The following is a 14558-nucleotide window of genomic DNA, read 5'->3' on the forward strand; positions in this document are numbered from 1 at the left end:
CACTGGGTCATCGTCTTCCTTTTTACTGTGAATGTTTCATATGAAGAGGTACTTTTGATAGAGAGTGTTTCCTAATTTCTTGGGTCTCTCTCGATGGCAGTTGGTCTATCTCCAGTTTTCAAATGCCTGCATTTTACTATCCCTAACATTGGATTGTCTCACTGGTTTGATGTTGGCAAAACAATAAATTCAAACTCGATTGGGTTTTAGTATCTTGGGGCATAATTTAAACTGGTTAAATTCAAATTTTGTCAGCAACCAACTCCAGTATCCAGTTCACAGCCAAATGTTACATATTGTCAGTTTTCCCGTACACTGAAACTGTCATCTAGTCATATCACATGACAGCTTACAAGCCCCTCTCAGAACAGCAGTCACCCTCTCTTAAAGGTACAGTACTTAATCTTCATAACACCATGAAGACCCACAACTGCTGATTATCACCTAATTCCCTTTTGGATAATGAGCTGGTGTTCATTCATTTTGAACAAAACTTACAAAAAGCACTGAGGGTGATAAGGGTCACAGTATATACTCTGGGTGCGGGACTTGTGTCCGTTACCAAAGGCACTTTGGTGATATCATCACTGACTAAAATCAATATTATCTAGGAGGCAACTTTGTGTACAATATTTAAAAATTACATTTTAGACTGTAGACTTAAAAATGAGAAAAGATACTGCTTTTAACCAAGGAAATTGTGAGTAAAGATGTTATAGCTTTTAAAAACAAAAGGTTACCAGAACTCATTGTGTTGTATTTACAAGGTGACTTTATTCACTTAGTGCAGGAGGATTCTAGACGTCTCTGCTCCATGGGGGTGTATCCAGGATAGTTTCGCCCAGGGACTGATTGGTTTTCCAATAAGGACTGTTGTTCCGGAGTATCCAGCATTACAATATCTTGTTATCTGATTCCAGGGCAAGTGGCTACAGCTTTGTATTTGGACAAAGCAACAGTAAGACCCAGCCTATGGAAGAGAAAACACCTAAATCTTTGTTTCTCTCTCCCTTTTTTTGTTCCTGAGGGGAGGAGGCAGAAGGAAGCAAAAGTCTCTACGCTTTCTTGTCTTGAAAAGGGCGAAGCTACCTTCAACAGATTGAAAGGCCGAATTTTCAACTGGGGAATGAAAGATTGAGAGTCAGTTCGTCCAAAACCTAACGTTTTCATCAAAGGAAATTCGTCGACACCTGTACTTGGGACTGACGTCAGAACTGCTCCAACAACCCTATTCATTCTTACCCCCAGTATCAACGTCTTGCGTTGTTTTTTGGAGTGTCAGTTAGTATGCGTGTGGGAATTTTGAAAAGTTTAAGTTATGGAGTTATAATTTAGCAACTCGAGTTGCTTTGCTGTCATTGCTTTAAAACTGATTGCAAAAAAGTGAATTTCTTCTTAATGGTAAAATCTGCTGTGTACATTCTTGGAACCTGACAACAAGGGAAAGTTGGACAATTTGCTGATTTAATATTTGTGATGACTCCGGGACCAGTGGGCCTTGATTTCCAGCCCTATTAAGTTGTGACAGAAGTTCATTGCACCCTGTAAGAAAAAGTATTTCAGATAGCTGCCATAAGCATAATGGTCCAAATGGCCTTCATGTGTGTTGTATAATTCAATAGAAATAATACAAATAAGGGATCTTGTGGTGTAGCGGTAGTATCCCTTACTCTGAGCCGGAAAACCCACGTTCAAGTCCCGCCTGCTCCGTACACGCGTAATAACATCACTGAATAGGTTGGTTAGAAAAAAACTCTACAAATAATAAAACGGGTTCTTGTGGTGCAGTCGTAGTGTCCCTGATTATGAGTCAGAATACCCAGGTTCAAGTCCTACCCGCTCCATAGGTGCATAATAACATCGATGAACAGGCTGATTTAAAATATCTACAAATAGGAAAATGTTTGTGCCTCACGTTCTGTATTTGCAGGACCAAAGACTGTGAAAGTTGATTGCAATATATATAAAAGGAGAATTGACTGATGTCTCGGCTACACGATGGATATGGTCAGTTAGGTAGGAAGCCTAAAAGGTGATTTTGTTTAAATTCAGTATTTGGAAGCTCCACTTCCTGAGGGCGTGCCATCTGAGGGGTACTTTATAACTGGCGAGAAACAAGTGGCGTTCTGATGGTGCAATGAATGAACCCAACTCTGCCTGTTATTCTTCCATTATATTAACTTGTTAAATTGGATATCAGGAGTACGAATGCAATCAGATTATCTGCATCTCATTCTAAAAAAAACAAACAGTTCCCTTATTTAGATGAGTTTGCATTTTTAAAAAAATAACTGAGCTGCTTAGCTCCCCCTCAACAGTGCATTGCGAAAGCAGTGTGTCGTCTGTCTAATTTAGTGACAAAAGTAGGAACTTTGGGTAACATTAACCTCATGTCAGTTAACACAATCTGAAAATTTGCAACTTTTATGTAATAATGGAAAGAAAGGATAAACTTAGTTAATCCCTGCCATAATTCTCTCGTTTCAAAGAGAGGAAGTAAATGGAGATTGAAGAAAATCCGAGCAGATAACCTCCCTTTAGGGCCAGTTCAAAAGCAACATGGATTATATTGCAACACTGAGCTGAAAATATGTTGCTGGAAAAGCGCAGCAGGTCAGGCAGCATCCAAGGAGCAGGAGAATCGACGTTTCGGATATCAGCCCTTCTATATTGCAACACACCAGCACAACGATTGTTACAATGGGTTTAAAATAGAACTTATTAACTTCTTCCTCAAAACTTCTATTGAGTTTTGATGCATACATTTTACTTATTTATGCATTTTATATTTCTTTCCCTTATTAGTTTACAATTAGGAAACAAATTACTTAGTATGAGTCTCAATGTATTATGCATACGGTGAGATTTCTCTTCCGCTCCTCTCTTTAAGAGCAAACAATAACTTTCAAATATTTTCTTACTCGGGGACAGAATCCACTAGATCCGTCCTTTTAAAGTTATGAAAATTTCACAAGATAGCTGACTAAAAAATATTAACTGTGGCTGTGGTCGCGAGTTTGTTTCACCACATGGTTGAAGAGCTTCAGGGCAGAGGAAATGACCTGGGAGTTGCAGTGGGAGAGGAACTCCCTGAGATTCTTGTAGAGAGAGGAGGAAAACTTCTTCAAGGCAAAGTTAAAAATCACACAACACCAGGTTATAGTCCAACAGGTTTAATTGGAAGCACACTAGCTTTTGGAGCGATGCTCCTTCATCAGGTGATTGTGGAGGGCTCCATCGTAACAGAATTTATAGCAAAAATTTGCAGTGTGATGTAACTGAAATTATACATTGAAGAATTGATTGTCTGTTAAGCCTTTCATCTGTTAGAATACAGTGATAGTTTCACTTCTTTCATGTGTAAATCACAAAACCCTTTTTTTTAAAAGTTGCATTCTTGGGTTAGCTGTTAACAATGGTGATAGCTAGACAATATGTTGAAGATTGGATGCTGCCTGAACTGCTGTGCTCTTCTAGCACCACTAATCCAGTATTTGGTTTTCAGCATCTGCAATCATTGTTTTTACCAATATGTTGAAGGTGTTAGCCCCCTGTGTTCTGTCTATGACCTGATGTTTAGATTGATTCCAATCTAAAAAGTGAGATAACAGAGTTTTACATAAATTCATGCAGTTTTTGAGCTCAGAGTTCTACATGAATGTATGTGGTTTTTGAGCAAAGTGCAATGTAACTGCAAGTACAAAAAAATTCACCACACAAAATATATGTGTGCATGTGGGTCTTTGTCTGTGTGTGTGTCTGTCTGGGGTGGGGGTTGTGAGTATGAGAAAGTGTGTGTGTGTGTGTGTGTGTGTGTGTAGTGAGTGCAGAGTGTCTTAAGTCTGTGAGGGGGTGCATGTGTGGGAGTGTGTGTGTCTATAAGGGAGTGTACCGACAACTGAACAACCAGGAACACTACAGGCAACTACCAGCTGATCCGACCAAAGAACACACCCGTGAATTAAACACACTGATCAGACCTTTGGATCCAGTCCTTCAGAGCTCCTTACGCGCCCTCATCCCACGTACTTCTCGTGTAGGCGACTTCTACTGCCTTCCAAAGGTACACAAAGCCAATACACTGGTACATCCCATCGTGTCGGGCAATGGGACCTTATGTGAGAATCTCTCTGGCTATGTGGAAGGCATCTTGAAACCTATTGTACAGGGGATCTCCAGCTTCTGTCGCGACACTACGGATTTCTTACAGAAACTCAGCACCCATGGACCAGTCAAACCGGGAACATTCTTCATCACAATGGACGTTTCCGCATTCTACACCAGCATCCCCCACAAGGATGGCATCGCGGCAACAGCCTCAGTACTCAACACCAACAACTGCCAATCTCCAAACACCATCCTACAACTCATCCGCTTTATCCTCGATCACAACGTCTTCACCTTTGACAAACAGTTCTTCATCCAGACACCCCAATATGCCAACATTTTTATACACAGGTTTGAACAAGGTTTCTTCTCTATGCAGGATCTCCAACCAACATTGTACACCAGGTACATTGATGACATTTCCTTCCTCTGGACCCATGGTGAGGAGTCACTGATAAAACTACACAGTGACATCAACAAGTTTCATCCCACCATCAAACTCACCATGGACTACTCTCGACTGTCTGTCTCATTCTTGGACACATGCGTCTCCATCAAGGATGGACACCTCAGCACCACACTCTGCCGCAAACCCATAGACAACCTCACAATGCTACACTTCTCCAGCTTCCACCCAAAACATATTAAAACAGCCATTCCCTATGGACAAGCCCTACGCATACACCAGATCTGCTCAGATGAGAAGGAACGTGATGGACACCTGGAAGTACTCAAGGATGCCCTCACAAGAACAGGGTACGATGCTCAACTCATCGACCGCCAGTTCCAACGTGCCACAGCAAGGAACCGTAATGACCTCCTCAGGAGACAGACACGGGCTGCAACTGACAGGGTACCCTTCGTTGTTCAGTACTTCCCAGGGGCTGAAAAATTACACCATGTTCTTCGTGACCTGCAATACATTATCAATGAGGATGAGCACCTCACCAAGACCTTCCCCACACCTCCATTACTTGCCTTTTAAACAACCGCCAAACCTCAAACAGATCATTGTTCATAGCAAACTGCCCGGCTCTCAGGACAACTCCATACAACCCTGTCACGGTGGACGCTGCAAGACGTGTCAGAGTGTGGACTATTACGCGTGGGAACACCTCCCACCTTGTAGGTGGTAGGTACTCATGTGACTCAGCCAACATTGTCTATCTTATACGTTGCAGGCAAAGATGCCCGGAGGCATGGTACATTGTGGAAACCGAGCAAAGGCTACGACAACGGATGAATGGGCACCACACAACAATCAACAGACAGGAGGGTTCCCTCCCAGTTGGGGAACACTTCAGTGGTCCAGGACATTCAGCCTCGGACCTTCAGGTGACCATTCTCCAAGGTGGACTTCGGTACAGGCAGCAGAAGAAAGTGGCCGAGCAGAGGCTGATAGGTAAGTTCGGTACCCATAGGGAGGGCCTCAACCGGGACCTTAGGTTCATGTCACACCACAGGTGATCACCATTGCACTACACACATATACACACACAGATATTCCTACACACACACACACTCTTACATACACACAGAGACAGGTACACACAGACGCGCACACAGACACCCACACACACCCTTATGGACACACACACTCCCACACACGCACCCCCTCACAGACTTAAGACACTCTGCACTCACTACACACACACACACACTTTCTCACACTCACAACCCCCACCACAGACAGACAGACACACAGACAGACAAAGACCCACATGCACACATATATTTTGTGTGGTGAATTTTTTTGTACTTGCAGAGTTACATGCACTTTGCTCAAAAACTACATACATTCATGTAGAACTCTGAGCTCAAAAACTGCATGAATTTATGTAAAACTCTGTTATCTCACTTTTTAGATTGGAATCAATCTAAACATCAGGTCATAGACAGAGAACACAGGGGGCTAGCACCTTCAACATATTGTCTAGCTATCACCATTGTTAACAGCTAACCCAAGAATGCAACTTTAAAAAAAAGGGTTTTGTGATTTACACATGAAAGAAGTGAAACTATCACTGTATTCTAACAGATGAAAGGCTTAACAGACAATCAATTCTTCAATGTATAATTTCAGTTACATCATACTGCAAATTTTTGCTATAAATTCTGTGTTACGATCGAGCCCTCCACAATCACCTGATCGCTCCGAAAGCAAGTGTGCTTCCAATTAAACCTGTTGGACTATAACCTGGTGTTGTGTGATTTTTAACTTTGTACACCCCAGTCCAACACCGGCATCTCCGAATCATTCTTCAAGGCAGGCATCCTTGCAAGAGGATTCGCAGTAGGGTTAAAATCAACTAGGTAAAAACAATGACTGCAGATGCTGGAAACCAGATTCTGGATTAGTGGTGCTGGAAGAGCACAGCAGTTCAGGTAGTATACAAGGAGCAGTGAAATCGACATTTCGGGGAAAAGCCCTTCATCAGGAATAAATGCAGTGAGCCTGAAGTGTGGAGAGGTAAGCTAGAAGAGGGTGGGGGTGGGGAGAAAGTAGCATGGAGTGAGTGGGGGAGGGGATGAAGGTGATAGGTCAGGGAGGAGAGGGTGGAGTGGATAGGTGGAAAAGGAGATAAGCAGATAGGACAAGTCCGGACAAGTCATGGGGACAGTGCTGAGCTGGAAGTTTGGAACTAGGGTGAGGTGGGCGAAGGGGAAATGAGGAAACTGTTGAAGTCCACATTGATGCCCTGGGGTTGAAGTGTTCCGAGGTGGAAGATGAGGCGTTCTTCCTCCAGGTGTCGGGTGGTGAGGGAGCGTCGGTGAAGGAGGCCCAGGACCTCCATGTCCTCGGCAGAATGGGAGGGGGAGTTGAAATGTTGGGCCACGGGGCGATGTGGTTGATTGGTGCGGGTGTCTCGGAGATTTTCCCTAAAGCGCTCTGCTAGGAGGCGCCCAGTCTCCCCAATGTAGAGGAGACCACATCGGGAGCAACGGATACAATAAATGATATTAGTGGATGTGCAGGTGAAACTTTGATGGATGTGGAAGGCTCCTTTAGGGCCTTGGATAGAGGTGAGGGAGGAGGTGTGGGCGCAGGTTTTACAGATTCTGCGGTGGCAGGAGAAAGTGCCAGGATGGGAGGGTGGGTTGTAGGGGGGTCGTGGACCTGACCAGGTAGTCACGGAGGGAACGGTCTTTGCGGAAGGCGGAAAGGGGTGGGGAGGGAAATATATCCCTGGTGGTGGGGTATTTTTGGAGGTGGCGGAAATGTTGGCGGATGATTTGGTTTATGCGAAGGTTGGTAGGGTGAAAGGTGAGCACCAGGGGCGTTCGGTCCTTGTTACGGTTGGAGGGGTGGGGTCTGAGGGTGGAGGTGCCGGATGTGGACGAGATGCATTGGAGGGCATCTTTAACCACGTGGGAAGGGAAATTGTGGTCTCTAAAGAAGGAGGCCATCTGGTGTGTTCTGTAGTGGAACTGGTCCTCCTGGGAGCAGATACAGCGGAAGCGGAGGAATTGGGAATACGGGATTTTTGCAAGAGGTGGGGTGTGAAGAGGTGTAATCCAGGTAGCTGTGGGAGTCGGTGGGTTTGTAAAAATGTCAGTGTCAAGTCGGTCGTCATTAATGGAGATGGAGAGGTCCAGGAAGGGGAGGGAGGTGTCAGAGATGGTCCAGGTAAGTTTAAGGTCAGGGTGGAATGTGTTGGTGAAGTTGATGAATTGCTCAACCTCCTCGCGGGAGCACGAGGTGGAGCCAATGTTTAATATTATATCAATACACACCCACCACAAGTTAGATATTTTCTAACCATATTGTTTAGACATGTGACACACCTCTGGAACGGGTAGAACTTGAATGTCACCCTCCTGGCGCAGAGATAGGGACACTATCACTTTGCCACAAGAGCCTTAGCCATGGGTTAAAACGACATTGACTGTACTGTCCAGGTGCAGCCACACACTTCAAGCCATTTTGACATGTAACCATTGCAATGCCCCTGCCTTTTCCACGTGGAGAAAGTGAGGACTGCAGATGCTGGAGCTCAGAGTGGAGAATGGGGAGCTGGAAAAGCACAGCCGGTCAGGCAGCATCCAGGAATTCCTGATGAAGGGTTTCTGCCCGAAACGTCGATTCTCCTGTTCCTCGGATGCTGCCTGACCTGCTGCGCTTTTCCAGCACCATACTCTGGACTCTGACTTTTCTACATGACCAACAGCATGTTATGAAAGACATTAATAAATAATTGAAGTCAAATTCTCTGGAAAACCACAAACAATCACTTCCTTCCAATTTCTGTGCACTTTTGTCCGGATTATATGTCTTCAGCGGACTAATGAGACTGTCCTGGGCAGGTCAATCAGTTGCCTCCAATCGTATACGCTGTTAGCTAACAGTCCCAGGTTAGATACAACTTTACTATCGCAAAAAAAAATTGGTTCGATTTATGGCGGATGCTTCACAAATCGCGCTCTAATTAGCTCAAATCTAACGAAAAGTTCTGCTATTGTATTTTGAAGATCAGAATTACGTTACAATTTCTTGATTCTTTCCCTCTCTCCATTCTTAACCTGCAGTTATATAGCGGGTTATCTTAAAAGCAATTTTCATCCGATAAAAAAGTGTCTTAATAAATTGGCTCTCTCAATGCAGGGCGACTATTTTTTCTCGGACGAACTGCGGCTGCTGTAAATCAGAGACAAAAACAGAAATTGCTGGAGAAACTCAGCAGGTCTGGTAGCATCTGTGGAGAGAAGTGGGAGTTAATGTTCCGGGTCTAGTGACTCTTCGTCAAAACTGATTCAGTTCTGGCCCAACCGAAAAAGATTACACATCAAAGAAGAACAACACTGAAAGTAACTTTCTGCATTGCTCAACTAGCTCAGACGTGAATCGTTGCAATCCTTTAAAGGGAATTAAACTCCATGGGTGCGGTGTCACGTTGGGTTTATTTGTTTGGTTGGGCTGTCGCTGCAATGCAACATTAATCTGGATTTGGCACCCCATGTGGATTTGGGTGGAGTTTGCAAATACAGAGGACAGACAGGGCATCAATGTTGCTGGGCTGTTTTGCTAAGGTTTTTTCCTGAATCTTGTTGGTCCCTGTAAAGGGAGGGGAGACATTGGCTTCAATGGGTTGCCCATTTGCATTGGGTTTGAGTGGACCGCTGTGCTCTTCCAGCACCACTAATCCAATTCACATTATTGTTGTATCTTTCTGTGAGAGGATGTGTCAACTTCAAACTGTATAACTCCCATCAGTCAGAAGTCACACAACATCAGGTGAGAGTCCAACAGGTTTATTTGAAATGTTGTGTGATTTCCACTTTGTCCACGCCAGTCCAACACTGGCACCTCTACATTAGAGCTTCCCATCAAGGAATTAAGGAGTGTAGCTACAAGTTAGTGGAAACACTGGTAGTTATAATCCAAGGATTCTTAGTTTCTGGAAAAGTCCCAGAGAACAGCTTTATTCCTGATGAAGGGCTTTTGCCCGAAACGTCGATTTCGCTGCTCCTTGGATGCTGCCTGAACTGCTGTGCTCTTTCAGCAACACTAATCCAGTGTTTGGTTTTCAGCATCTGCAGTCATTGTTTTTACCTTGGGTTTGAGTGAGCCTGGCTGGGAGTTCACTCGCGCTTTACCTGGGGCCAGGTGAACTGCAGTTCCCGGGAGCTGCCACTGGGGGTGCGAGCGGTGAGTCCGCGATGACCTCGGGGTGTTGTAGTCCGGAGGTGCGGAGCGTCCCCGAGCGGAGCGAAGGTAGTCCCGCGGGATAAACTACAACCCCCGGCATGCTTCGGGGCAGGCGCACCTGCGCAGTGGCAGCGGCACCCTGTGTTTAAAAGCGGCGGGAGGCGGAGTCTGTGGTGAAGTTAGTGTCGGATCGGACCATGGAGACCGAGCCGCTTCTCGGGAGCCGTCGCTCCGACTCCTCCGGGGTCCCCAGCACCAGCACCACCACCACCACCGCCACCACCACCAGCAGCAGCAGCGGCGGCAGGAACTACAGCAGCAGCGGCAGCACCAGCCAGATCGGTACCGGGGGGGGGGGTGGGGACAGTCAGGAGGTGTGAGGGGGGGGGTGGGGACAGTCAGGAGGGGGGGGGGTGGGGACAATCAGGAGGGGGGGGTGGGGACAATCAGGAGGGGGGGGGTGGGGACAATCAGGAGGGGGGGGTGGGGACAATCAGGAGGTGTGAGGGGGGGGGTGGGGACAGTCAGTAGGGGGGTGTGTGGGGACTGTCAGGAGATGTGAGGGGGGGGGTGGGGACAGTCAGGAGGGGGGGGTGGGGACAATCAGGAGGGGGGGGGGTGGGGACAGTCAGGAGGTGTGAGGGGGGGGGTGGGGACAGTCAGGAGGGGGGGGGGTGGGGACAATCAGGAGGGGGGGGGGTGGGGACAATCAGGAGGGGGGGGGTGGGGACAATCAGGAGGGGGGGGTGGGGACAATCAGGAGGTGTGAGGGGGGGGTGGGGACAGTCAGTAGGGGGGTGTGTGGGGACTGTCAGGAGATGTGAGGGGGGGGTGGGGACAGTCAGTAGGGGGGTGTGTGGGGACTGTCAGGAGGTGTGAGGGGGGTGTGGGGACTGTCAGGAGATGTGAGGGGGGGGTGGGGACAGTCAGGAGGGGGGGGTGTGGGGACTGTCAGGAGGTGTGAGGGGGGTGTGGGGACTGTCAGGAGGTGTGAGGGGGGGGTGGGGACAGTCAGGAGGGGGGGGTGTGGGGACAGTCAGGAGGTGTGAGTGGGGGGGGTGGGGACAGTCAGGAGGTGTGAGTGGGGGGGGTGGGGACAGTCAGGAGGTGTGAGTGGGGGGGGTGGGGACAGTCAGGAGGTGTGAGTGGGGGGGGTGGGGACAGTCAGGAGGTGTGAGTGGGGGGGGTGGGGACAGTCAGGAGGTGTGAGTGGGGGGGGTGGGGACAGTCAGGAGGTGTGAGTGGGGGGGGTGGGGACAGTCAGGAGGTGTGAGTGGGGGGGGTGGGGACAGTCAGGAGGTGTGAGTGGGGGGGGGTGGGGACAGTCAGGAGGTGTGAGTGGGGGGGGGGTGGGGACAGTCAGGAGGTGTGAGTGGGGGGGGGTGGGGACAGTCAGGAGGTGTGAGTGGGGGGGGGTGGGGACAGTCAGGAGGTGTGAGTGGGGGGGGGTGGGGACAGTCAGGAGGTGTGAGTGGGGGGGGGTGGGGACAGTCAGGAGGTGTGAGTGGGGGGGGGTGGGGACAGTCAGGAGGTGTGAGTGGGGGGGGGTGGGGACAGTCAGGAGGTGTGAGTGGGGGGGGGTGGGGACAGTCAGGAGGTGTGAGTGGGGGGGGGTGGGGACAGTCAGGAGGTGTGAGTGGGGGGGGGTGGGGACAGTCAGGAGGTGTGAGTGGGGGGGGGTGGGGACAGTCAGGAGGTGTGAGTGGGGGGGGGTGGGGACAGTCAGGAGGTGTGAGTGGGGGGGGGTGGGGACAGTCAGGAGGTGTGAGTGGGGGGGGGTGGGGACAGTCAGGAGGTGTGAGTGGGGGGGGGTGGGGACAGTCAGGAGGTGTGAGTGGGGGGGGGTGGGGACAGTCAGGAGGTGTGAGTGGGGGGGGGTGGGGACAGTCAGGAGGTGTGAGTGGGGGGGGGTGGGGACAGTCAGGAGGTGTGAGTGGGGGGGGGTGGGGACAGTCAGGAGGTGTGAGTGGGGGGGGGTGGGGACAGTCAGGAGGTGTGAGTGGGGGGGGGTGGGGACAGTCAGGAGGTGTGAGTGGGGGGGGGTGGGGACAGTCAGGAGGTGTGAGTGGGGGGGGGTGGGGACAGTCAGGAGGTGTGAGTGGGGGGGGGTGGGGACAGTCAGGAGGTGTGAGTGGGGGGGGGTGGGGACAGTCAGGAGGTGTGAGTGGGGGGGGGTGGGGACAGTCAGGAGGTGTGAGTGGGGGGGGGTGGGGACAGTCAGGAGGTGTGAGTGGGGGGGGGTGGGGACAGTCAGGAGGGGTGAGTGGGGGGGGGTGGGGACAGTCAGGAGGGGTGAGTGGGGGGGGGTGGGGACAGTCAGGAGGGGTGAGTGGGGGGGGGTGGGGACAGTCAGGAGGGGTGAGTGGGGGGGGGTGGGGACAGTCAGGAGGGGTGAGTGGGGGGGGGTGGGGACAGTCAGGAGGGGTGAGTGGGGGGGGGTGGGGACAGTCAGGAGGGGTGAGTGGGGGGGGGTGGGGACAGTCAGGAGGGGTGAGTGGGGGGGGGTGGGGACAGTCAGGAGGGGTGAGTGGGGGGGGGTGGGGACAGTCAGGAGGGGTGAGTGGGGGGGGGTGGGGACAGTCAGGAGGGGTGAGTGGGGGGGGGTGGGGACAGTCAGGAGGGGTGAGTGGGGGGGGGTGGGGACAGTCAGGAGGGGTGAGTGGGGGGGGGTGGGGACAGTCAGGAGGGGTGAGTGGGGGGGGGTGGGGACAGTCAGGAGGGGTGAGTGGGGGGGGGTGGGGACAGTCAGGAGGGGTGAGTGGGGGGGGGTGGGGACAGTCAGGAGGGGTGAGTGGGGGGGGGTGGGGACAGTCAGGAGGGGTGAGTGGGGGGGGGTGGGGACAGTCAGGAGGGGTGAGTGGGGGGGGTGGGGACAGTCAGGAGGGGTGAGTGGGGGGGGGTGGGGACAGTCAGGAGGGGTGAGTGGGGGGGGGTGGGGACAGTCAGGAGGGGTGAGTGGGGGGGGGTGGGGACAGTCAGGAGGGGTGAGTGGGGGGGGGTGGGGACAGTCAGGAGGGGTGAGTGGGGGGGGGTGGGGACAGTCAGGAGGGGTGAGTGGGGGGGGGTGGGGACAGTCAGGAGGGGTGAGTGGGGGGGGGTGGGGACAGTCAGGAGGGGTGAGTGGGGGGGGGTGGGGACTGTCAGGAGGGGTGAGTGGGGGGGGGTGGGGACTGTCAGGAGGTGTGAGGGGGGGGTGGGGACTGTCAGGAGGGGGGGTGTGGGGACTGTCAGGAGGTGAGGGGGGGGGTGGGGACAGTCAGGAGGTGAGGGGGGGGTGGGGACAGTCAGGAGGTGTCGTGCTGGGCTCTGAGGCTGTTGGGGGAGGGGGTGGGGGGGTGCTGGGCTCTCAGGGGGGTGGGGAAGGGGAGGTTAGGGGGAGGGGGTGCTGGCCTCTGAGGTTGGTGGGGGGGGGGGTGGAGAATGGGTACTAGGATGGGGTGGGAGTGCTATACTGCGGGAGGGTGGAGGTGGTGGTGATGGAGGAACCATGGTCCTCTGTTTGGGACAGACTGGGTGTTAAGAGGAGTGTGTGGAATGGAAGAGGGGCAGAGGGTGGGAATGGGAGGGGTGGAGGTAGAGGAGTGGGGGGGGCTGTGTGGGGCTGGGAATGGTTGGGGAGGGGATATGGTGGGAGAGTGTGGGTGTTGGTACTAGTGAGTGGAGGAGGTACTGGGAGAAGGTGGTGTTGGGAGATGATGGGTAATGGGAAGGGGGTGATGAATCACTACTTTGCCTCTCACCTGAAGCACCCCCTGTGTCATAGGGGTTGTGGACCCATTGTGTTTGTGTATGAGGGAAAAACAGTGGTTGAATGGGAATAGTTTGTGCACTTGCAGTATGTTGTTTTGATTGTCAGCAGGAAGTGTTGGATGAACTTAGCACCTGTTGGGGTTGGGGGGGGGGGGGGGTAGGGTAGTTACTTTTCTTGGTGATGTAATTCATCTGACATGTTGTCCTGAGAAAAATTAATGTTCATGCAATGAAAATTTTAATTGCAGAAGTGGTAAAATAGTATTTTAAATAGTTTTGGCACACACCCTTTGTGTCGGAGTCTGGAAACCAAACAAAATTACTCCCATTTGCATGCGTTTGGCTCATATCCATAACACACAGGACCTGTGTTACACTGCAATGCTCTTCGCAGGTTGGTGCAACATTGAGGGCCAAAGTCAATCTGAAGCCCATCTATCCCACACTATTCCATTTTCATCCATATGTTTATCCAATGACCATTTAAATGACCTAAAAGTTGGTGTCAACTAGAAGAAAGTGAGGACTGCAGATGCTGGAGATCAGAGCTGAAAAATGTTTTGCTGGAAAAGTGCTGCAGGTCAGGCAGCATCCAAGGAGCAGGAGAATCGACGTTTCGGGCATAAGTTGGTGTCTACTACTGTTGCAGACAGGGTGTTCCATGCCTCTACTAAGTAAAGAAACTACCTGTGACATCTGTACTATATTTATCACCCCTGAATTTAAAGCTATGTCCCCTCGTGCTAGCCATCACTATCTGAGGAAAAAGGCTTTCACTGCCCACCCTATCTAACCCTCTGATTATATTATGTATCAATTAAGTCTCCCCTCAACCTTCTTCAATGATGAAAATAGCCTCCAGCCCCTCAGCCTTTCCTCATGTGACCTTACCTCCATACCAGGCAACATCCCAGTAAATCTCCTTTGAACCCTTTCCAAAGCTTCCACATCCTTCCTATAATGTGGTGACCAGAACTGTATGCAATACTTAGAGTGCGGTTGCACCAGAGCTTTTTACAGCTGCAGCATAGCCTCCTGCCTCTGAAACTCAATC

General features: G+C 50.7%; 1 protein-coding gene across 4 annotated transcripts in view; it reads left to right on the top strand.

Moving 5' to 3' along the window:
- Positions 1 to 9932: 9932 nt before the first annotated feature.
- The window catches only part of tpcn2 (two pore segment channel 2), a 58503-nt gene continuing 53877 nt past the window's right edge, over positions 9933 to 14558 (top strand). For 3 of the 4 annotated variants that reach the window (XR_011963778.1, XM_072592803.1, XM_072592804.1), the window contains exon 1: positions 9933 to 10096. Coding sequence is in view for 2 of the 4 variants with exons in the window: in XM_072592803.1 (XP_072448904.1) it covers positions 9952 to 10096 (145 nt within the window). In the remaining 2 variants the exon portion in view is untranslated. The remainder of the gene's footprint in view (positions 10097 to 14558) is intronic. The other variant, XM_072592805.1, reaches the window with a different exon arrangement.

This window comes from Chiloscyllium punctatum, chromosome 22 (assembly GCF_047496795.1).
Source record: "Chiloscyllium punctatum isolate Juve2018m chromosome 22, sChiPun1.3, whole genome shotgun sequence".
NCBI lineage: Eukaryota > Metazoa > Chordata > Chondrichthyes > Orectolobiformes > Hemiscylliidae > Chiloscyllium > Chiloscyllium punctatum.